General features: G+C 38.7%; 1 protein-coding gene across 1 annotated transcript in view; it reads right to left on the bottom strand.

Moving 5' to 3' along the window:
* The window catches only part of LOC147002530 (uncharacterized), a 31,672-nt gene that overhangs the window by 3,925 nt on the left and 2,603 nt on the right, over positions 1–25,144 (bottom strand). The window contains exons 2-10 of the mRNA XM_085843501.1: positions 23,744–23,858; positions 22,744–22,917; positions 21,778–21,860; positions 20,707–20,865; positions 19,930–19,982; positions 10,964–11,000; positions 9,289–9,350; positions 7,106–7,139; positions 6,570–6,612 (exon numbers count right to left, since the gene is read on the bottom strand). Of these exons, the coding sequence (XP_085699627.1) occupies positions 6,570–6,612; positions 7,106–7,139; positions 9,289–9,350; positions 10,964–11,000; positions 19,930–19,982; positions 20,707–20,865; positions 21,778–21,860; positions 22,744–22,917; positions 23,744–23,858 (760 nt within the window). The remainder of the gene's footprint in view (positions 1–6,569; positions 6,613–7,105; positions 7,140–9,288; positions 9,351–10,963; positions 11,001–19,929; positions 19,983–20,706; positions 20,866–21,777; positions 21,861–22,743; positions 22,918–23,743; positions 23,859–25,144) is intronic.

Genomic DNA, 25,144 nt, shown 5'->3' with positions numbered 1-25,144 from the left:
ATTTCTCTAAAACTCTCTGGGTAAAAATGCCTCCTCTCTCTGTTTCTCTCTGCACTACCTCTCAAGTAGCTTCCCTTTCCTCTTTCTTCTTGAGAGAGTTGAACATATCCTATTTAATCAAATCTTTCTCTGATTCATCAACTTCTCTGCCATGCAACTAGACATCACTTTCAAACAAGGTGCTTCCTTCTACAACCTAACGTTACCTTGATTGTTTAGGATTAAGGGTGTTTACTAAGGAAGTGTCTGTATTCTAGCTAGAGGGATTAAACTTTGGTGCAAAGGCTGATCACACAATAACTTGACAAGAGTTTATTGAGTAAACAACACAATCAATCACAAGCACAGCATGATCAAATATCCTGCATCACCATGACTGTTGTTACACAGAGAGGATGAATATAATGACCTGATCCAGCACCTCTGTGGTGGCTTGAATGTCAGAGGCTCATAGCCTCATATACTGCTTGCTCTCCAGATGGCTGACCTATTTTGGAAAGGATTAGGAGTTGTGCCTTTTTGTAGGATATGTGTCACTGGGATGGGCTTTAAGATTACAGTACAGCTGGGCGTGGTGGCGCATGCCTTTAATCCCAGCACTCGGGAGGCAGAGGCAGGTGGATTTCTGAGTTCGAGGCCAGCCTGGTCTACAAAGTGAGTTCCAGGACAGCCAGGGCTACACAGAGAAACCCTGTCTCGAAAAACCAAAAAAAAAAAAAAAAAAAAAAAAAAAAAAAGATTACAGTACACAGGTGCCATTTCCACAAAGTTCTCTCTTTCCTGTGTGGGTCAAGGTGTGATCATTCTGCTGGTGCTTCAGTACCATGCCTGCTGCCTGAACCATGATGGTGATGTGTGCATCCAAATGGAACCATGAGCCCAACTTCAAGCGCACCCTTTCTTCTGGAAGTTGTCTTTCTCATGGTCCTTTTTTACAGCCATGGAAAGTAACTAACATAACCATCATCTAGGTACAGTAGGAGTGACTTCAAACGTCTGAGGGATTCATTCCAAGCTGTGCAGGGGTTTTGCCCAGTGGATTTGGTCACAAAACAAGTGATCAAATTCCATAATGCCAGCTTAGATAGGCTATCCAGAGCACTCACTGATTCAGCCAGATACATTTAGGAAATGTGAGTGTTGAGAGTGGATTTGATGCGTCATGGCAAATAAGGTATCCATACATTTGTTGCTCTTTACACCTCCATGAAATTCATAGCTTATCAACCTACTTTTGCCCTTCAGTACCAGGTTTCATGATACTTACATGAAAAAGTCACATACTCTGCATCATCAAACAATATAACACAGAGAAGATTCAACAAAATAAGTTAAGAAGCACTGTTGATCAAAGGAAAAGGATGAGCAAGCATGCAATCTATGTGTCTTCAAACTGTTCAAATGTTAGAATTTAGTTCACTGGATTCACCAAGAATCATCATGGACTTTGAATACAGCAAAGCATGTGGAATTTTCAGGCATAGGCACGTTTTCATACACCATGAGCTACTGGACTCATTAGCCCCTTCCTCATTGTGTAAATATGCTTGAGCCAGTTATTAAAGAAGAATGAAAGGACCATATGATTCAAAATTAAATTTCCAGGACATCTGCCATTTCCATGAAGATAACACTGAAGATAAATGAGAGGACCCTGAAGAGATTTCCCTGAATTGTTAGTCACACAACAGGTGTATATTAACAGCATTTATTTACCAGAATACTTAAATTCATGATTCAAAATAATTTTTATCTTAGGGGTTTGTATACATGTGTTTTATTACTCTGCCTGTGTTATGCTTGCCTGTGTATTTCTCCCCTCCCTCTCTCTCTCTCTCTCTGTCTCTCTGTTTCTCTCTCTCTTGTGTGTTTCTGTATGTGTGTGTTTGTGTGTGTGTGTGTGTGTGTGTGTGTGTGTGTGTGTAGACTGGAGGGAAATTTCAGGAGCTGGCTCTCTACTTCCACAGAGTTAGAAAGAGGCTCTGACCATTTCTGCTGCTCCGTATGGTCTAATCTGTCTAGCTTGTGAGTTTCAGGACTGTTCTACTCTCTTAGCCTGCAATCTGGATTTAGGGGTGCAGAGATTACAGACTTTTTTCTTTTTTCAGGATGAAATTCAGCTTATTAGGCTTCCAAGGCAAGTTCACGAACCCATTGAGCCATCTGGTTGGTATATTTTATGTATATATACATGCATGAGTCCATGTATGTGTGTATGTATTTATACATATATATGTATATGTAAATATGTATATATACATGTATATATATTATGCATTTATATTCTAGTTTTAAAATAAAGGTGAGAGAAATTGAGAGACAGAGAGAGAGAGAGAGAGAGAGAGAGAGAGAGAGAGAGAAACTGGTTGTTACCCGTTTAGAATGAGAATGAAATGGAGAAAAGTATGAATTTCTCATTGACATGAGAACTTTTCCTTTGCCCCAAGCTAGTTAGCATCTTTGAAAATGCCTGTGTCATTGTCATCCCTGTCTGGCTGTACCTATTCATAAAGACTTACATTGAGTATTCTCTTAGCATGCAATAGAGAACTATTATTATCTACCTCAGATCCATTTTTTTTTTAATTTTATACTTACTACACTGCAATTGCCACATAGGCTTCTGGGAAGTCTTGTGTTAGTTTGATTTCATGCAAGTTTAGTATCAGAAAATAGCATCTATTTTTATTTCAATCACATAATTTATTTCTTTGAAGAATGGAAACTACCTTTGGCTAAGTTGTGCCTGGCATATATCACTGCTTGAATGATATTGTGGATTGTATTCTAATAATTGGTCTATAGAAGAGGTTGCTTCATGTCATGCCAACAGTAACTAATCTCTGGTTACCATATCCTTCACCATTGTTATGCACGTTCTGTATCATCATAAAAACTCTATTCAGGGGAAAGGTGTTTGTAGTAGGAATGTTAGTTTTGAAAACTCTAACGGCTTTTCACTGAACTAGAAGATGATTGCCAAGTGAATTTCTGTGTTTGAAAATTACCTGAGTTCTACCTTCTTGCTTAGTTCTTTCTAGAACAAAATTTACTCAGGTTCATCACATATTGTAGCTAATATTAATCTGGAAACTAAATTGAACTAGGCTAAAAAGAAGGGACATTTGAGTTTTTTTTCTGACAATATTAAGTTTACAGTTTCTAATGATTTCACTGGGTGTAATAATTACATCTAATCTGCCCCTTTCTTAATAGTGAATTTAGAGGGTTTACATTAAGATAATTAGCTAGTTGTTAACAGTAGGTAGTGGAGGAAGTGGTGTGAGTAAGATCTGCAAACAGACCCTTGTGTTTGCTTTGTAACTTCTCAATGGGGATTAAAACAGAAAAGAGGGCTATTATTATTATTATTATTATTATTATTATTTTACTTGCTTCTGTAGTTGCTGTGACAAAATGTCTGATGGGAAAGTCAGTCAGTTACTTCCATCAAGGCAACAGTGTGTCCCAGTTTGTGGTAGTATTCTATTGCTTCTCACATGGTGGTAGACCAGGAAACAAATAACACAGAACTGGTATTACAAGTAGTCATAACCATGAAAACCTACCACTGACAACCTTGTGCTACTTAGGCTATATTCCTGAAGGTTAAACCCTCTCCCAAAGTGTGGCTGAGTATTCAAACCTGGAGAACACATCTCTCTCTGTCTGAACCTCCCATGCACTGGGCAACAGGTATGTAATGTTATTAACACACACACACACACACACACATGCACGCACTCATGCTCACACACACACACACACACACACACACACACACACACACACACACACTTTTTATATAAATTCAGTCAATGTGTAAATCACGGTCAGCGAGATGACTAAGTAGATAAAGGTACTTGTCAGCATGACAAACAGCTTGAACTTGATACCTGAGACTGAAATAGTGGAAGGAGAAGACTGACTCCTATTAGTCATCATTTGATAGCCACAATTCACCTTGCCTTCCCCTACTTCCCATATCAATTACGAAGAGGGTGTCCTTGACCTGACAGAGACCATCTTGCCTGCTTTATGAGTTCATAAATTAAAGGTATGCCCAGCATACCGAGCCTCCTATTGTGCACACCCTGCCTATTAGTCCTTTGGACTTCAATAGGTAAAATGTGAAGGCTGAGGCCTGGGTCCAGGAAGTTAACAAATATCCTAAGACTGAATACTTATTTTCCCTTATGATACTTTTAATCATTTTCATATCAAACATATTCACTCTAGGAGCTGGAAAAGGGGGCTGATGAATTTTTAACAAGTATTGCTCTTGCCTAGTACCTGGGTTTGATTTGTAATACATAAACGTTTGCTGACAAAATTCTGGAACACCAAGTCCAAGGGATGAAATAACCTCTTCTGATGTCTGTGGGAAGCACACACACATGGGACACAGACAGAATACACATGCAAAGCATTCACACACTTAAAGTCAGTCGATCTAAGAAGAGAAACACAAATATGTTGGTTGCTTTCATGTTGACTGTACCTACTTCCAGGAGCCTGGATTATTTACTTTCTGTCATTTTATGAATTCTCCTGACTGTGTTACAAACATGCTCATTGTTTTTGTTTCTTTCTTGTTGTTTCCATAGTCTAATTTCCTAACACTTAACATTTTAATACAGTGGTTCTCAACCTATCTACCATGACCAATTGGAGGAGGTGCATAGAACAGGCTCACACAAGTTTCCTAAGACCGTCTGAAAACACTGATAGGACATTACAACTGATAACATTATCAAACCTACAGTTATGGAGTAGCAACAAAAACAATTTTATCGTTGGGAGTCACCACAACATGAGGAACTCTATATTAAAGAAAGGGTCACAGCATTAGGGAGGTAGGGAAGCACTACCTAATACAGGGCCTGGCAAGGAGTGAGGATATGAAGGAGATGAGGGGAATATTCCAGGCTAGGTTTCTCTTCTCTGACACTACTTGCAGTACTCAAGGCACAGGCACACACATTCAACATTTTCCTTCATAACAAGCAAATATGTTACTTATCAAATGAGGGGGAATTACCATTAGGGATGTTTTTTCTTCACAAGTGTTAGGTATTGGCTCTCCCTGAGAGCACACATAAACTTCAGAACTCCAAAAACCCACAAAACCCTTTTGCATTCTCTTCTGTGATCCAAGTAAGGTTTTGCTAGATTCTTCCGGCAATGCAAAGGTAGAGAGTTAACTTTTTGTTTGGTTCTGAAATTAACTCTTTTGTTTTTGGGTGCATGCTTTCAAATCAACTTTACTTCTTAGTAATCACAGGGTATTGACACATGAAAAAAGCCATGAAATTAAATTAAACATGAAATATCTTCTAATATGCTTATCTATTTCCAAATTGATAGGATATCATCAAGATGTAAAAATATTTAGGCTAGACTAGATTAAGAGAAAATCATGAAATGGGAAACGGGACATTGTTCTTCCGGTTGAGACTAAGCTTAATTCATTATGTGCCAATTTTTCTACATTTTATATAAGATGATCATTAATATTGATGAAACCTCTTTTGACAGTCTTTCTCCTCCATTGCTGGGGGGGTATAAAATGCACATTTTCCCATTTGGAAATAAATGCCAGTTAAATTGCCACTGCTGTCCTTACCATAGTATCTGTGGAACTGCTTTATAGAAACACATTGAACCACTGAGTCACATTCAAAAATCATTAAAATGTCACTTATCATTCACACAGCACCTCAGTCTAGGGCTACAGGTTATACAGAAACAAGTTTCCTAAACTCCAGCATCTCATAGTGATAAAGTAGCCTCATACTGAATATGGAAGTATCTAAATAAAACACTACAACATTGTAAGTGTTTGAATATGGCACAAAGAATATGCATGTATATTTCAAAAATAGAAAAAGAAGATCTTATACGGAAGTATATAGCAATTGACTCTCTGCTTCTAGAAATGCTGGCTAACTGGGGAAGGGCAGTTATTGTTTAACTAGATGAAGAACTTTCAGCATATCCTTATAAGAATCAAATAGAAAATGCTCTAATCTCTTCATAAGACAAATTTGATGAACATAATTGCTAAATATCCACAAGTTCTTCTCAGTCTAAACACAGATGAAAGAGAGAAACCAAAGAGAGGCTCTCATATATGATCCTGAAATAGGAGTGCCCAAGGGTAGATAAAACTTATGGGCATTCTGCTGAGGGTAAAGGCACTTTGGAGATTCCAGGATCATTGAAATATCTGGACTTACAAAATGGTATTCTGGTCTATTATCACAGTCACATTTTAAAATCTGTCTAATGTGTATTCATTTCTGCAAACATTACTTTGTCAAACATCAAACATCTTGTATTATGTGAGAACTGCACTCAGTCTTCACTCCCTATGTCTTTTGAGTCCATTCTCATATCGGGCCACTACTACCCATAAGGACTTATTGCTCACTTGCAATTGATAGAAAGTTCCACATCTACAGTATGGTTTTCTCTGAATCACATTTCCATATAAAACTGGGATAGTTAGACTACTGCTGAATTAAGACAATTCATAAGAAACTTGATTTCACAGAGAAGCATTTTACCTTGATACGGGAAGTATGCCTGACATCTTCAGCTTTTGAACACCTAGAAACAACAATGGTAGGTTTGTCAGGGAGCTGATAGAATGCAAATATGCAACCTTCTTTCAACCTTAGATTTGTGGCTGGATCTCTTGTTCATGGATGAAAACCCCAGGCTAACTACCCAGTAAACTTTAGGGGATTCTCTGTCACCACCTCCAGTCTCACCATAAGGGCCCCAGCATACAGCAGCGCATGAGACCATCAGACCTCATGTGGATTCTGGGCATCCAAACTCTCATTCTCACACATGCATAGCAAGCACTTTATCCATTGGATCTTCGACCTAGCTATGGATCCTTTTCAGCATTTCATGCTGCATGAGAGATATCATCAGTAATTTCAACGTGGTTTGCTCTATAAATAATTATTCAGCTTGTGATTATAGAAAAGTAAAGAGCTGAAATAGTATCACATAGAGGGAAAGACAGTGTCAGGTTCTGAATGTTATATTTTCTACAGATTAATATATTATAAAATGCACACCACATTCTTACCACAGTGATGTTCTTCTTGTAACTTTCTCACTAACTACAAAAGAAGGAGGCAAAATTTGTCATTAAACAATGGTAGCCAGTGCCGAGGCTAGCATTTTTGTGACCCTATATGCTTTGACACCATTTATGAAAAGCCTTTAAAATGAATATTGATTTGTAAGAATAAATGTATTAGAACTCTTCCTTTCCACATTCTTATATTTTTAAAATACGAAGAGAAAATTTTATCAAAAGTTACTATTTATAATAAATTGTGCAAAATACCTACAATCCTGAGCCCTATCAGACTCAAAAAGTGTCATCTTAGCCTGAAGTGTTATCTCACAGTGAATTGTGTTGCCATTGCTGCTTTCTGTGTCTGCCCTAGGGATGCTGGCACAACTCTAAGTGAGCGTACTCATCTTGGACAGAAGTGAAAGGGACTTCTCCAAGTATTGACTTGAACCTCTTTCACTGAGGGGGAATATCCATTCCTAGCACAGGGAAGCTCAGTCTGTGACTATGCAACATAGCCAAATACAGGAGACCCAAAACCCTTCCCAAAGGATTTCCAGCTGCAAGTGTGACAAAGCTCTAGAGAGATCAGTGTGTTACTCTACTCTAGATCTTCTGAGGAAGATGCTAAAGGCCCTCAGTGCTAGCACTGGTCCCTAGCTCATGTGCAATGCAAAGAAGCTCAGCATCAACTTCCATTGCCTCCCATGGCAAGAGCTGCTAGAAAGACCCCCTTAGTAGCTATACAAACTGAAGTATTACTCCAGGGAGAGAAGCATGGAAGCATAAAGCAGCAATTCCAAGGAAGTAATGCCTCATATGAAGCATTTTTTTTTTTATTTATTTCTGCATATAAACCATTGAGTGACTCAGGTTTCACTGTATGGAAAAAGTCTGCTCAGCAAACAATCTAACAAATGAACAATTCTTGTTTACTTCCTTTGCAATATGTAAAACTCCACTGTACCCTGCTGGGCATTGCCCATGGCCAGAGCACAGCCTTTGTCCCACCAAGAAATGGGCTGAGAAGGTGGATCTCTGGTGGACCTTATGCTACACATGTATGGGGCCTCTGTCAATCCTCATCACCACAAGAAAACTCTAATGCTGAAATAACTTAAAAGAAACTCACCCACATTACACTAATAGTATTTCATCCCATGCTTATGTGAAGACAGCCATTTAGATTCCTCTACACTATTCTCTGGCTGGTGTTTTCCTAAGGCAAAGTAGGTGTGAGAGATGCTGTGGTGACAGTTGCTGAAAGCATAAACTGTGTGGTATTTCCCCCACTGTAAGAGTCATATTCAGACTGAACCAATGGGCCCTTCCATGCCATGCACTATAGGATGATAGGATTTTCTCAATCTTCCTTCTACTGTGGCAGTTTTTTTCCTGCAAATTATGTCTTTAGCATGTAAACCAAGTATCACTATCAATTTGGTAACTAATAGAACTACAGGGAAAAGGTGCTGTCAGAGTAGCCCATATGGAGGCTGTTGCATAGAATACCGAGAATGGCAGTTTTCATTCCACAGCACTACCTACAAAACTCACGCACCATTCAATCTTTTAAAAGTTCCTAATTGAGCCAGTTATTTATTGTATCAGGATATTCACATTAAATGGAAGACAAATAAAAATAACCAGAAGATAATGTATGAATTCTCAAATAAGTTGAAATTCAGAAATTCTATGACAGAAAAAAAATCCAGAGTGCCCTAATGACATTAAGTCCTCAAAACACAGTAAAAGTAATTGAATACTCTATTTTTGTTTGCTTAACATGAGCACATTTTATGGACACCGATACACATACAACAATATGTAGTCAGTAATATATATATATCAATGATAAAAGTTAAGTAAAAATCCAATTCATACCAAAGTCAACTCTTTGTTGTTATGTAACTAGAGAGGATCTACATTGTGGAATAGGTGAAAAATCTTTTTACTTATAAAAAGACACTACATACATCAGTAGTTCATTTTAAATAAATAAACATATTTCAGGTGATACAATTTGAAATTTCTTAGAAACAATTCCTTAAACAATTCTGAATCCTAAAAATTAAGACAGAATATAACTACCATTGGCATATTTGTTTTCCTTAGTTTCTATTCTAGCAGGAACAAGATTCTATTTATGATTGGGATAGAATCAATAGAGTACTTACTCTTAAACTTACCTGTATTATTCTGGACAGGGTTTTTCAAGATGGATTTAAGCTGTCCTGGTGGTCTTGGCTCACTGTGGTTTATTTTAAGAGTGTTATTTTAATTTCATATAAAACAGTAATCAAAGACTTTGAATTCTTTGTTGTTCGATTTCCCAATTTATGCTACATTACAAATCAATAAAAACTATTAACTTGTTCTTCAACCAGTTCATTACATTTGGGGACACTTTCCTTACAACTTCACTTCATGTGGAAGAAAGGGAAGAATTTAGCCCACAAAATATAGCCCAACAAAACCACACACAGATACAGACAAGCATGCATGCACACACGCACACTCACTAGCACCTCTTCAGCCTTTGTTACGACAGCTTACAGACAGTTTTTTGTTTTTTGTTTTTTTTAATCTATTGACTCAATGTCAGTCTTTGCCCCTGGAACAGCAAAGTACTTCTCTCATGATACTTTGTGCATATTTCATTGACTATGATGTTACCACACAAGAGGATGTTTTGTGGACCATCAAATAGATTTCAGGAACTCTAAACAACCCACCACAGCTTTCATAATGTTCAAGCTGCCCCTTCTTATCTCATGCACGACTGAATCCTGATATCACAGTCTGCTTGTTTCTATGCCAAACAAGCATTTCTAGAAACATAATAAGATAGTAACAAGAGCAAGGAACAATAAAATTTAGTTGACACTTGCAGTTTTACTCTGGAACTGTTTAGAATTCCAATAGAAGTCAACATGTGTATTTTTTAAGGAGTCTCTGAAGAGCTTTAAGTACTGGACATTTTTGAATCTTCACTTTCAACATTACCTTCGGATCCAGTAAGCTATTTAATAATGTTTAGAAAATGTTTTGTTGATACATAGCACAAATAAAGAGGACAATATAGTTGTCCTCTCTTGTGGAAGTAATGAATCCTAATGAGCACAGAATTAGCTTGAAATACAACTTTTAGTTTTCTATCAAGCTAGTGTCTAACCTAGCATCCTGGACTGGAATGGATGGGCCTTTACCTCTATGGTCATGTCCAACTGATGCAGAAGACAAAAGCCCCCTTTGTAGAAAGATAACTATTAGTTACACTGTCATTCAGATAATCTACTGAGAGTCAAAGGATTCATTACTGTGGAAAACAGATCATGTGAACTGATCATTGATGGATGGATGGAGCATTCTGGAAGACATGGGTGTCTTCCAACAGCTATGAAAGATGCTACCCCTGACAAAAATGTCCTGTACATGTAAAGCTCTGTCAGAAGAGGAAAGAAATTTGTTGGCATCCTGTAGTGATGACTGACAACTGAGAAGCATCCCGAAGTATGTAAACTCTCAGACAAGAGAAATGCCTGAAATGATAGCTACTAGTGTGGGTCTTAGTTCACAAATTGAATTCAGTAAGGCTTTGAAAAGCCAATGAATCTTAGATGAACATCCATGTGCATAGCTAATCCCAGCAGGCTCTTTTTCCAAACTCCAGAGTTGATTCTTGCAAATGGTGGGTGAATATAGTGTTCATGTTCCTATGAACTACACTGAGCAAGTTTCCAAGCTAAAAGATATATTCATAATATTGTGGAACTTGTAAGACACAGGTCTCAAAGTACTCCCAACAAGAATTTGCTTCTTATCTTTGAATTTACCTACCATTAATAAATTGTTAAACCTTACCAGGACAAAGGCTGTTCCTCTTTAAAATATAATACTTCTGAAAAGAAAAACAAAATATGTTTTATTACAACTATAGAAAAACATTACATATGAAAACGATCAGACTCATTATTAGTATCAATTTCTATGAGACCAATCTAGAGACTATTCAAGAGTAAATATTCACTTTTAGCGAATTACTTTGCATAAAACTATTCATTCCCTGTATATTTCAAATTGAAGATGACAATAATTTATCAAACATTAATGCCTAAAAATAAATACACACACACATTTGTGATGATCCTAAATGAACTCTCTCAGACTGATAGAGAGCACAAACCTGACCAGAATAAACAACTGTTTCAAAAATAACTTCTTGTGATTCTTTTTAACTCTAGGCTAATGGTTCTGGAAAGAATTAGAGATTGAGTCTGGTGGCACACAATTTGAATCTCAACACTTAGGAGGCAAAAGCAGATGGAGAAACTGTGACTTCCTGGACAAACAGAGCTATATTTAGTGAGACCGTGTCTCAACCCCACCCCTAAAAAGAGTAAAACCCAGAGCTGAGCTGCAAGCTGTTCTCCCCTGAGTGCCATTCTTTGTCTACCATTTAACCCAAATTAAGCAGGCCTGCTGCACCAGGAACATCCAATGCTCTGCCCAGTTTCCTGGAGACATACACTGTCCCCTGATTTCCAATGTCCAGGCAAAGGCAGCCCACCTCAGGACTCCTGTGCCAGAAAGTCCCAGGGATAACCAGTTGGCTAAAGGCCAGCATAAGAACACAATCAAGGAGAACTAAATCAATATGACACATCCAGAGCCCAGGTATTCTACTATAGCAAGCTCTGGATATCCTAACACAAGCAAAGCACAATAAAATGTTTTTAAATCCAATCTTATGAAGATGATAGAGGACTTTAAAGGGGGAAATTAATAAATCCCTTAGGTATACAGGGAAATAGAATCAAACAGGTGAAGAAAATGAATAAAACAATTCAATACCTGCAAATGGTAAAAGAAACAGTAAAGAAAATACAAACTCAGGGAACCTTGGAGATGGAAAACCTAAGAAGGACAACAGGGACAGAAGCACAGCCAACAGAACAAAAATAATGGAAGAGATGATCTCAGGCATAGATGATATAACAAAAGAAAATGTTAAACCTAAAACAATTTCTGACTCAAAGTATTCAGGTAATCTGTGACACTCTAAAAAATCCTTCTATGAATAATGGGAATGAACAACAGTGAAGAGAGTAGCAGCTCCAAGGACAAGGGAATATTTGCAACAAAATCATAGAAGAAAATTCACCCAAACTAAAGAAAGAATGCCTATCAACGTAGAAAAAGCTTACAAAACACCAAATTGATTGGTGTTCTCAACACATAATCATCTTCCCTCCACAAACATCAAAATGACAGGAATTAACAATCATTGGTTATTGATATCTCTCAACACCAGTAAACTCATCTCCCCCAATAAAAAGATATAAGCTGACAGACTGGATGTGGAATCAGCATCTATCATTCTGCTGCATGCAAGAAACATACCTTGGCAAACATACATAGACATTACCTAAGAATGAAGGACTGTAAAAAGTTTTCCCAAGAAAAGGTACTCAGGATGAAAGCTAAGGAGCAATTGTAATATCTAAATAAAAGAGACTTTCAACCAAAATGAATCAAAAGAGACAGGGAAGGATATTTCATACTCATCAAAGAAAAACACACCAAGATGACTTCTCAATTCTGAATCCCCAAATTAAAGGGCCCTCACATTTACAACTTAAATCCTACTTTAAAGGTGCTAAAGGGGACGGGGGGGGGGGGGGCGGGGGGGAGAACACAGCTAGCAATGCACAAGCAGTAGAGCAGATGAGACAGGGTCCTTCCTGCCTCCATCTGCACCCAGGAGCTGGGGCTGTTCCACAGCCCTCTGTGCATGGGCCCTACCAGGGTGAGCTGGTCTCCCAGAAGTGCTGACAGGCTTACAGGCCCACAGGAGGAACAAGCTCAACCTAGAGACAGCAAGACCAACTAACACCCGAGATAACCAGGTGGCAAAAAGGCAAGACCAAGAACCTAACCAACAGAAACAAGGCTAAATGGCATCATCAAGATCCAGTTCTCACACTAGAGCAAGTCCTGGATACCCCAAAACACTAGAAAAGCAATATTTGGATTGAAAATCCCATCTCATGATGCTGATAGAGGACATTCAGGAGGAAATAAATAAGTCCCTTAAAGAAATACAAGAGAACACAGGAAAAGAGGTAAAAGAACTTAAAGAGAAAAATACAAAATTCCCTTAAATAATTACATGGAAACAACCAAACAGCCGAAGGAATTGAACAAAACCACCCAGGATCCAAAAATAGAAGTAGAAACAAAAAAGAAATCACAATCGGAGACAGCTCTGGAGATAGAAAACCTAGGAAAGAGGTCAGGAGTTATAGATGCAAGCATCACCAACAAAATACACAAGATAGAAGAGAGAATCTCAGGTGCAGATGATACCATAGAAAACATTAACACAACAGTCAAAGACAATGCAAAATGCAAAAAAAAAAAAAAAAAAAAAAAAAAAACCTCTTAAGCCAAAACATCCAGGAAATCCAGGAAAAAAAAATGATAAGACCACACCTAAAGATAATAGGTATAGAAGAGAGTGAAGATTCCCAATTTAAGGGGCCAGTAAATATCTTCAACAAAATTATAGGAGAAAACTTCCCTAACCAAAAGAAAGAGATGACCATGGACATATAAGAAGCCTACAGAACACCAACTAGATTGGACCAGAAAAGAAATTCCTCCTGTCACATAATTAATCAAAACACCAAATGCATAAAACAAAGAAAGAATATTAGAAGCAGTAAGGGAAAATGGTCAAGTAATATATAAGGGCATACCTATCAGAATTACACCAGACTTCTCGCCAAAGAATATGAAAGCCACAAGATCCTGGGCTTATGTCATATAGACCCTAAGAGAACACAAATGCCAGCCCAGGGTACAATACCCAGTAAAAATCTCAATTCCCATAGACTGAGAAACCAAGGTATTCCATGACAAAACCACATTTACAGAATATGTTTCCATAAATCCAGTCCTTCAAAGGATGATAAATTCCAGAAGATGGAGAGATCTCCCATGCTCATTGGCAGGATTAATATTGTCAAAATGGCTATCCTGCCAAAAGCAATTTACAGATTCAATGCAATCCCCATCAAAATTCCAAATGAATTCTTCACTGAGTTAGAAAGGGCAATTTGCAAATTCATCTGGAATAACAAAAAACCTAGGATAGCAAAAACTCTTCTCAATGACAAAAGAATCTCTGTTGGAATCACCACGCCTGACCTAAAGCTGTACTACAGAGCAATTGTGATAAAAACTGCATGGTACTGGTATAGCAACAGACAGGAAGACCAATGGAATAGAATTGAAGCCCCAGAAATGAATCCACACAACTATGGTCACTTGATCTTTGACGAGGGAGCTAAAACCATCCAGTGGAAAAAAGACAGCATTTTCAACAAATGGTGCTGGCACAACTGGCTGTTATCATGTAGAAGAAGGCAAATTGATCCATTCTTATCTCCTTATCTCCTCAAATCTAAGTGGATCAAGGAACTCCACATAAAACCAGAGACACTGAAACTTATAGAGGAGAAAGTGCGGAAAAGCTTCAAAGATATGGGCACAGGGGGAAAAATTCCTGAATAGAACAGCAATGGCTTGTGCTGTAAGATCGAGAATTGTCAAATGGGACCTCATAAAATTGCTAAGCTTCTGTAAGGCAAAAGACACTGTCAATAGGACAAAACAGCACTCAACAAATTGGGAAAAGATCTTTACTAATTCTACATCTGATAGAGGGCTAGTATCCAATGTATACTAAGAACTCAAGATGTTAGACTCGTGAAAACCATTCAGAATGGCTAAGATCAGAAACTCAGGTGAGAGCAGATGTTGGTGAGGATGTGAAGAAAGAGGAACATTCCACCATTGCTGGTGGGATTGCAAGCTGGTACACCCACTCTGGAAATCAGTTTGGTGATTCCTCAGAATTTTGGACATAGTACTAATCAGAGGACTCAGCAATATCACTCCTGTGTATATACCCAGAAGATGCTCCAACAGGTAATAAGGACACATGCTCCATTACGCCCATAGAAGCCTTATTTATAATAGTCACAAGCTGGAAAGAACCCAGATGTCCTTCAAAAGAGAAATGGATATAGAAAGTGTGGTACATTTACACAATGGAGTACTACTCAGCTATTAAAAACGGTGAATTCATGAAGTTCTTTTTTTTTTTTTTAATATACATTTATTTATTTATTTAGCCTTTTTTTAAACTCTTTTTTTTAGGTTTATTTATTTATTATATGTAAGTACACTGTAGCTGTCTTCAGACACTCCAAAAGAGGGAGTCAGATCTTGTTAACGGATGGTTGTGAGCCACCATGTGGTTTGCTGGGATTTGAACTCCGGACCTTTGGAAGAGTAGTCGGGTGTGCTCTTACCCACTGAGCCACCTCACCAGCCCTCATGAAGTTCTTAGGCAAATGAATGGAACTAGTAAATATTATCCTGAGTGAGGTAACCCAATCACAAAAGAACACACTTGGTATGTATTCACTGATCAGTTGATATTAGCCCAGAAGTTCAGAATACCCAAACTATAGTTCACAGAATACATGAAGCTCAAGAACAATGAAGACCACAGAATGAAGACTACTTCGGTTCTTCTTAGAAAGGGGGTCAAAATACCCATGGGAGGAGATACAGAGACAATGTTTGGAGCAGAAACTGAAGGAAAAGCCATCCAGTGACTGTCCCACCTGGGGATCCATCCCATATGCAGTTACCAAACCCAGACACTATTGTGGATGCCAACAAGTGCTTGCTGACAGGAGCCTAATAGAGCTGCCTCCTGAGAGGCTATGCCAGTGCCTGACAAATATAGAGGTGAATGCACACAACCAACCATTGGACCGAGCACAGGCTCTCCAATGGAGGAGCTAGAGAAAGGACACAAGGAGCTGAAGGGGTTTGCAGCTCCATAGGAGGAACAATAATATGAACCAACCAGTAACTCCAGAGCTCCCAGGGACTAAACCACCAACCAAAGAGTACACATGGTGAGACTCATGGCTCCAGCCGCATATGTAGCAGAGGTTGGACTTGTGGGACATCAAGGAGAGGAGAGGCCTTTGGTTTTGTGATGGGACCCAGTGTAGGGGAATGCCAGGACACGGAAGCAGGAGTCCGTGGGTTAGTGGGCAGGGGCAGGAGGGATGGGATTGGGGTGGTGGTGGTGGTGGTAGGGGTGGTGGAGGGGAAATGAGGAAAGGGGATAAAATTTGAAATGCAAATAAAGAAAATAAATAAGTACATTCAAAAAATAAAGTGAATAAGTGAAAACAATTAGATTAAATTAAAAAAAAAAGAATTATAGTCCTGAGACACAGTTCAGCAGTTAAGCATGCCCAGTGCTCTTCCAGAGGACTGCAGTTCAGTTGTCAGTACTGTCTCTAAAACTCCAACTCCAACTCTAGGAGAATGCCTTCCTCTGGCTTCAAGGGTCACATGTGCACATAGAATTTTAAAAATAATAATTATTCTTTAAAAATGGCAAAAGAGAATGTGGTATGTGTATACAATGAAATTCTATTCACCTATTAATAGTAAAGACATAATGAATTTTGAAGGCAGATGGATAGAACTTGAGAATATCATCCTGAATGAAGTAACCCAGACACCGAAAACATGGATGGTTTGTACTCATTTATAAATGGATATTAGTAATAAAGTAGAGGACAACCATACCATACCACAGACCAAAAGGAGATAAACAAGAGGTAAGGACCAAACAAGGTTGTTTGAACCTGACTGAGAACAGAGAATAAAATAGTTCTAGGAGCGAAATGGAAGGAGAGAACTAGGTGGGAGTGGGGATGGTCAGGGAAATGGGGTGTTTCAGTATCAGATGTAGGGAGACACGGGGGAGTTGACCTGATGGCCATGAGAATGAATGGATATCTGCAGGTGGCAGGGGTGGGGGTTTGGGACAAAATTCACATGTTTGTCACATTGCATGCTGAAAAAAACCTTTGATAAATTCAAACACCCCTTCATGTTGAAAATCTTGGAGATTTCAGTGATAAAATTTGCACATCCAACCAAAATAAAGGTAATATATGACAAGCCAATAGCCAACAACTTAAATGGAGAGAAACTTAAGAGACTAAACAAGGCTGCCCACATACATAAGAGACCTCAAACAATATACCAAAGAATGCCTACACAAAAGGTGATAAACCCCTACAGCAAATGGCTGTATAAAAAAATTGACCCAAAGAAATCAGTAGCCCTCCTTTATACAAAAGATAAAAGGGACAAGAAACAAAACTCTTCACAATAGCCATAGATAATCTAAAATATCTCAGTATAACTCTAACCAACCTACTGAAAGACATGTCTACCAAAAATTTCAATTCCCTGAAAAAGAAGTTGAAGAAAACATCTGAAGATGGAAAGATCTCCTGTGCGCATGGATGGACAGATTAACATGGTGAAAATGGCCATTTTACCAAAACCATCTTCAGATTCAATACATTTCCCATCAAAATTCCAACACAATTACTTACAGAATATGAAAAAGCAATTCTTAGCTTCCTATCAAAAACAAAAAAATGCAAGATAACTATATATAATGAAATAATTCCTGGATGTATCATCATCCCTAATCTCAAGACATATCACAGAGCAATCAGAATAAAAACTGCATGGTATAACTATGGAAACAAACAAGTTGATCAGTGGAATCAAATCGAAGACCCAGAAATAAGTTCACACACCCACCAACACTTGATTTTGACATAAAGGTCATACAATGGAAGAAAGAAAAAAAATATCTTTAACAAATGTTGCAGGTCTAACTGGACATCTACATGAGGATGAATGCAAATAGATCCATATTTATCACCCAGCACAAAACTTGAGTTCAGATGCACCAAAGACCTCTAGACCACTAAACCAGATACACTAAATTTACTAGGAGAGAAGGTGGGAAATATCCTTGATACATTGGTACAGTAGACAATTTCCTGAACAGAACACCAATGTCTCCGTCTCTAAGATCAATAATTGAAACATAGGGACTACTCATGAAACTGAAAAACTTCTGCAAGACAAAGGACATTTTCAATAGGAAAAAATGGAAGCCTACATATAGGGAAAAGATACCCACCAACCATACACTTGACAGAGAACTAAAGTCCAAAATATATAAAGAACACAAGAAGTTAGGAACTCATAAACCAATTTAAAAATGGGGTAAAGAGCTAAACAGAGAATTCTCAACAGAGGAATCTCAGAAGGTTGAGAAACACCTAAATGTTCAAAGTCTTCAGTCCTCAGTGAAATGAAAATCAGAAGGACTCGAAGAATCCATCTTACACCAGTCAGAATGGCTAAAATCAAAACCTCGAGTAGCAGCACAAGCTGGCAAGAATATTGGGCAAGGGGAACACTCTTCCATTGCTGGTGGGAGGGCACATGTTTACAACCCCTTTTGAAAAGTAATTTGGCAGGTTTTGTTGTTGTTGTTTTTGTTTTCTGAAAATTGGGAATAGTTCTACCTCAAGACACAGCTTTACCACTCGTGGGCATATACCCAAAAGATGTTCCACCATACCATCTCAAGGACTGTTGCTCAACTCTGTTAATAAAACCTTTATTTGTCATAGCCAGAAACAGAAAACAACCGAGATGGACTTTAACTGAAAAATAGATGAAGAAAATGTGGTGTGAATGATATTTCACCTACACAGTGAAATATCATTCCACTGTATAAAACAAGGAATCCATGAAATTTGCAGGCAAATGGGTGAGATTTGATATTTCAAACACAGGCATGGTATGTACTCACTTAGAAGTGAGTACTTTTTCAGGCATATAGTACAGAATAATCATGCTAAGATCCACAGACTTAAAGAAGCTAAAAAATGAGGGCCCAAAGGAAAATGCTTGATTCTCACTCAGAAGGGAAAATAAAATAGACATCAGGATTTGATTTAGGGAGGGAAATTTGTGGGAGATGGAGAGGGGAACTAAGGTGGGGAGCAAGAGTAGGGTGGTATCAGGGAGAAGAGATACCTGAGGGGAGGCACCTCTGTGAAGAAACATAGACCAGGGACAGTGGGGGCTCTTAGGAATCTATAGGGGTGAGTCAACTAGCAGCAGGTGATATGGAGCCTAAGCAGTCATCTCCTGTAACCAGGATGGACTTCCAGTGGAAGGAGGGGAATGCCAATGCCCTCACAAAAACATCAAACCAAAATTTATCCTACCTACAAGATATTCAGGGATTAAAATGGAACAGAGATTAAGGGAATCACCACCCAATAACTGGCCCAACTTGAGACCCACACTGTGGGAGAGAGCCAGTCTTTGACACCATTAATGATGTTCTGCTATGCTTGTAGACAGGAGCCTAGGATAACTCAGCTGAGAGGGTTCATCCAGCAGAGGATGGAAACAAATGTACACAACCACAGACAAATATCAAGGGGAGTTTGGAGAGTCTTGTGGAGGAGTTGGGGAAGGACGTTGAACTCAAAGGAGAACAGTGTGATTGAGGGGTCAGGGACACCACAAGAAAACCTACAGAATCAACTAACCTGGGCCCGTGAGGGCTTACAGAGATTGAACCACCGATCAAAGAGCATGCATGGGCTGCACATAGACCCCCTCCCCATATGTAGCAGAGGTGCAGCTTGGTCTTCATGTGGGTTCTCTATAAACTGAAGGGAGGACTGCTTCACACTGTTGTCTGCATTTGGATTCCTTTCTGCTCGTTGAGCTGCCTTGTCTGGACTCAGTGGAAAAGGAGCTAAATCTCTACTCTTATTTAGAGTAATAGGACTGGCTACTATATACCATATTTATATTCACTATAGAAACCTTACCTTTGTTGAACTTCACATGCTTCACTTTAGTTCTCTGAGCTGATGATTCAGTGCTGTGACATAGATTTTAAAGTTAGCATTATTGTGCTATTCATAAGAAAAACATTTAGTAAGTGTTTTAAGTACTTTATATTTGTGTCCCTTCTCTATCTTGCTTTAGATGTTTACAAACAATATTTTTTTGAATCAGGTCTCACTATGTATCCATGCTGGTCTGAAAACTGCTCTATGGAGCCTGTTGGCCTTAACTCACAGAAATCTGTTTATGTCCTACTTCCCAAGTTCTGGGATGCAATGCATGGGCCAACAGGACTAGAGAAAATGTTGAATTCACTTTTCAGCAATTGACTATGATTGCTCACTGCTCTCCTCCCACCTTTTCTCAAGAGAAAATATGAGGAATAGTTAGCTCTTAATTAAAACAGAAACAAAAGTGCATGCGCACGTGCGCGCGCACACACACACATACACACACATTAAAAAGAATTAAAGACAAGATTGGGCATGCTGAGGGTGGTTTGGCTGTAGACACTTATAGAAGTCTAAGAGGAAGGATTCCAGGCCTGAAGGAGATAGGAACTCTAGAGGATGACCTACTACCAGAATCAAGTAACCTGAACCCTCAGGGCACTCAGAGATGGAACAATGAAACAAAGAACAAACATGGGTTGGCCGGACATCTCCGGGCACTTATGTAGAGAAGGGGAAGCTATGTCTGTCTTCATATGGGTCCCAATCAGCTGGGATGCCGGTATCAAAAAAAGCTGTTCATCCTACCTCAGATTTATTCTTCTAGCTGAGCTGCTTTTTCTGTCCTCAGAGAGAGACGAAGTGCCAGGTTTTGGACATACAGCGAGTCCTAAACTGCTCAGAGGTGAAGTGGAGGAGGGGCAGGGAGAGACTGTGGGACTGGGTGAGCAGGAGGGGGTCAGTGAGCTAGATGTAAACATGAATAAAAAAAAAATAAAATTAAATTTTTACATAAATCATTAAAGTTTTGAAAAGTGTCTTAAATCACAGAACCAACTGTTATTTGGAAATAATGGCTCAACATAAACAACAGGTATACATGTCTACTAAACAGAAAATTTCAGCGTAAACAGATGTATTCCATATGGAAAAAGCATGTTGCATTGTAAGAGATACATATTCACAGAATTCAGTACAAGATTTATAATGCTAAATAAAGTACTAGACTCTGCAGAAAGAAATGAACTACTTATATATCCACTTTGAAAGCTCCATCTGAAATGTGGAAGAGAAATGTCTTGAACTGTGGAATCACCACAGTTGCTGGGTACCTGTGCTATGACAGTTTAAGAACATCTCCCAGTGAAAGGTAGTTTTCTGCTGACTTGGACATTTCAAAACTCACACATCATTTGGAAACACTGTTTGGTACCTGTGATCATGTATGGTATAATTCTAAAGAAATGGCTGATGCTGTCATCTTTGGGGTCACAGGTTATAAGTTTTCAGGCTTAGGGACTGTGGGTGTTTATCCATCCTAGAACACTTGCCAATGACACCTATGGCTCTTCATTCAGTGACAAACACTTTCAAAAGTAAAAATACAATGGCGGTGGAGCAGCAACTGATCATGGTTATCCTTTGGCTTGGTGGATGGCTCATGAGGTGAACTACTGAACTAGGCAGTGATCCCTGGTGCATGCTGTTCTTTGTTGTGGCGAAACTGTCTCTTTTCCAGCTCCCACTACATGTGTGCTAAGCTTCCTAACTATGTGCCTCTGAGTTTCTTACAATCTCTCTATCATTTTAATACTCGTGACTTAAGCAATTGTCACCCTCAAGAGCAGCACTAAGATTGAAGAAAGGAAGAAACTGTACCTTTTTGCACACTTTGCTGCTAAAAATTCTACCATTTCAGGTTTTCGTTCAAATTCTGCAAGCTGCAACGGTGTCAAGCCATACTATAAAGGAAAAAAATATTGCATTTTACAAAACTACTTGTTTCTCAACAATCTGTTCATCACAGATTTTGTGAAGATAGATAGACACTGAAAAGAGTCACAAGGGATCATTCACCCTGCAACACTTGCTGCACTTTCCCACACACTCTTTTTCCCTTTGATACACCTTTTCCCTGTCCAACACTGCCTATAACACCACTCCCTTCCAGAACTCTCCCCAAACACTCAAGGATTCCAATCTTCTTAGCTCCATGGAGTGGGGCCTCCATTGCCACAGCCCTGAAATACAGAGTATACTTTGCTGTGCCCCTGTTGAAGGAGTGTGCTCAAGAGGGCTCTGTAGCAGAGTTTCTCAACCTGTATTTCAAATATATTTCTTTTCTAAACTAAGAATTTATCTCAGAAACTGGACAGCATCTCCCATGTACATCAAAACTTTTTAAACCTTAAATAACATTTTTGGCCTATTTTCTCCAATGACCAAATTTCTTAATTTGCATGTTACCTCTCTCGTTTTCCAGTCTACCCTCATCCTGAGCCAAACACATATCAGTACCTTCTTCGCAGCAACACATTTCTATTTCTTCTACAATCACTTAACTTGAAATGAATTCATTTTTATTGTCTGTATATATGTGATGTTTGTATGGTCCTAAATCCTTTATTTTTGGATTTTAAAATCAAGGCCAATTCTGAGACAAAATACACTATGCTGTGTTTTTTTTTTGAATGAACTACCAAAAAATATGAAAAAACATATTTGGAGGAAATAAAAGGGTTCCTCTGAAGAGATTCAGTGAGAATGCTGAGCTTCTGCGTGTAGAAAATAGATGTGCTTGTCACTGCTAGAGGTGCCCTGAGAATGAAGTTGAGTGTTCTTTACCTCTGTTTTGGCTTCAACATCTACGTTGTGCTCAAGGAGCATTTTTACAATCCCTACATTACCCCTGGATATAGCGTGGTGTAGGGCTGCGTTTCCACTGAAATCTATCAGATTTGGATCCGCATTGTGTCTGAGCAATACAGAAGCACAATCCACATTGTCTCGTTGGATGGCCTGTAAAATTGTACAAAGAAATACATCTTAAATTCAAGGAAGTCAAGAGAGATGTTTCTACCATTGCACTGAATAGTTTCCCTTAAATAAAACATAGAGTTTCAGTTCTGCATATTATCACTCTCTTTAGACACGAGTTCTTTTAAAAACCCCCAGGCTTGCTTGCCTAACTTTATAATCTCCCCACCACATCTCTTTCCCAGTGGTAGAATTTAAGGATTCTGCCAGCACACCTAGATATGCTAAGAATTCAGGGCTGTGCTAGTTGGTTGCTGCAGTGCAGAGATTAGTTGTTTGGTTAGGTTTTTTGTTTGTTGGTTGGTTTTGTTTGTTTGTTTGTTTGTTTTCTTTTTGCCAGGGTAACACAGGCTCAACACACCTAGAAAGATTCTCACGGTGAGGAAATGCCTCTATCAGACTGGCCTCTGGGCAACTATGTGGACTATTTTTTAATTTAGATAGAAGTAGGAAAGTCCAGGTTTTAGGAGTTGGGGCATGCCTGGGACAAAGTCCTCAGTTTTGTTAAAAAACAAAACAAAACAAAACAACAACAACAACAACAACAAATAGACACCTGAGCAAGCCTTGGTAAAAGCCATGGAAAAGCTGCATTCTCCTGTGAACTCCAGTTCAGTTCTTCCCTCCAGTTCCTGATTTGAGCTCATGCCCTGGTTCCCCTCCAGAATGATCTATTATGTGTAAATGTAAGCCAAATAACCATTTCCTTTCCTGAGTTGTTTTTGGTCAGTGTTTTATCACAGCAACAGAAAGCAAACAAGGACAACCTCTAGTCCATTTCGTATCAAAACAGATGGCCAATAGCTACCTTAATCAAGGCTGTGCAGCCTTCATCATCCCGGATGTTAATGTTGCAATTATGTTCTAATAATAGTGTCACCACGTCTGGATGGTTATGGGCAGATGCATAATGCAGTGGAGTTCTGCAAATGGAAAGGACAAATAGGGACATTTCAGAATGCTAAATAAAAGCCCCATCTCCTTTAAGCACCACATACTATGAAGCTAGTTTTCTTCTGATGTAAGAAAATAACTGGAATTGCCCTATTCATTTATGACAATGCAAATGTTCATTTACTGTGCTAGGGATATAGTGCATGGCTGTCCCCACATAAGGTAGGTGTTCTCTCACGACCTTCATTCCTGTACAAAGAATCATAGAAAAGTTCCCAGTAAGTTGATCTCAGCATGAATTCAAATCCTACTCTAATATCTGGTACTCACTTGTGACTACTTGGGATTTCTATAAGCTCCATGACTCCATTTCCAGATCCAAAGAATGGAGATTAAGCATAGCTGTTATCTTACCCGGGGCTGCTGTGAGGCTTCAGTTTGGATGGACAAGAACTCTGCTAGAACATTACAAGCATTTACAGATCCTGAGAGCTCAGCATTTGCTCATCATGATAATGGTTTCTCTTCCTTGTTATAACAAACACAACATTTCAGTGAAGGTAAAAGAGGATTCTATCAACAGTACACATATAAAACTTTTCTAATCAAAGAAGTTTACATTTCTTTAAAAATAACTCTTTTTCACCAACCAAGTCTTGAACATGATAATCCTCCCAACTCATCCTAAATAGTGGCCAGTGACACTGGTCTCACTGTCTCTTTTCAGTCACATTTTAGCCTCTCTAGCATTGGAATGTCATTCATCATTTCTACTCTTTAGCAACTATAATTGCCAATATTTTTAACTTTGTTTTTCTACAAAATAAAGGGTTATCATGAAACCCATTGTGCCTTACATTGAACAAAATATGGCACAGTCCACAGGTAAGTGGCAATGATACAGATCACTTGTATCTATGGAAATTCTTAACAACAAACAAAACTCTAAGACCTCAGCCATCAGTTCTTTGTTTGTTTGTTTGTTTTTTATTTCTACAGTTCATTTTCTTATGCCCATGAGTAGTGTTTCCATACCTGGTAGCAGCAGGAGCACAGCCTAGTCCTTAGGTAATAGATACAGTATCCATGGTAATCCAGGCACTAAATGGTAGCAAAGCAGGACCTCATGCTTTGCTATAAAATGGTCAATGTGCTCCTGGACTCACACCAAAATTGGGTCAATATCCCTACAAGGTGATAACCTATGCCATCCTAGCTCTCATGCTTGATATTCAAAAGGCTATAAGCACAATGAAACTAGGGTTCCAATGAGCATGCTTCAGCTCATTTAACATTCAAATTTATAGAATGTAAG

The sequence above is a fragment of the Mus caroli genome, unplaced genomic scaffold, assembly GCF_978045245.1.
Source record: "Mus caroli unplaced genomic scaffold, Mus_caroli_1 scaffold_10, whole genome shotgun sequence".
Classification (NCBI taxonomy): Eukaryota; Metazoa; Chordata; class Mammalia; order Rodentia; family Muridae; genus Mus; species Mus caroli.
Note: the sequence above shows the minus strand (reverse complement) of the source record. Positions and strands in the feature narration are given on the sequence as shown.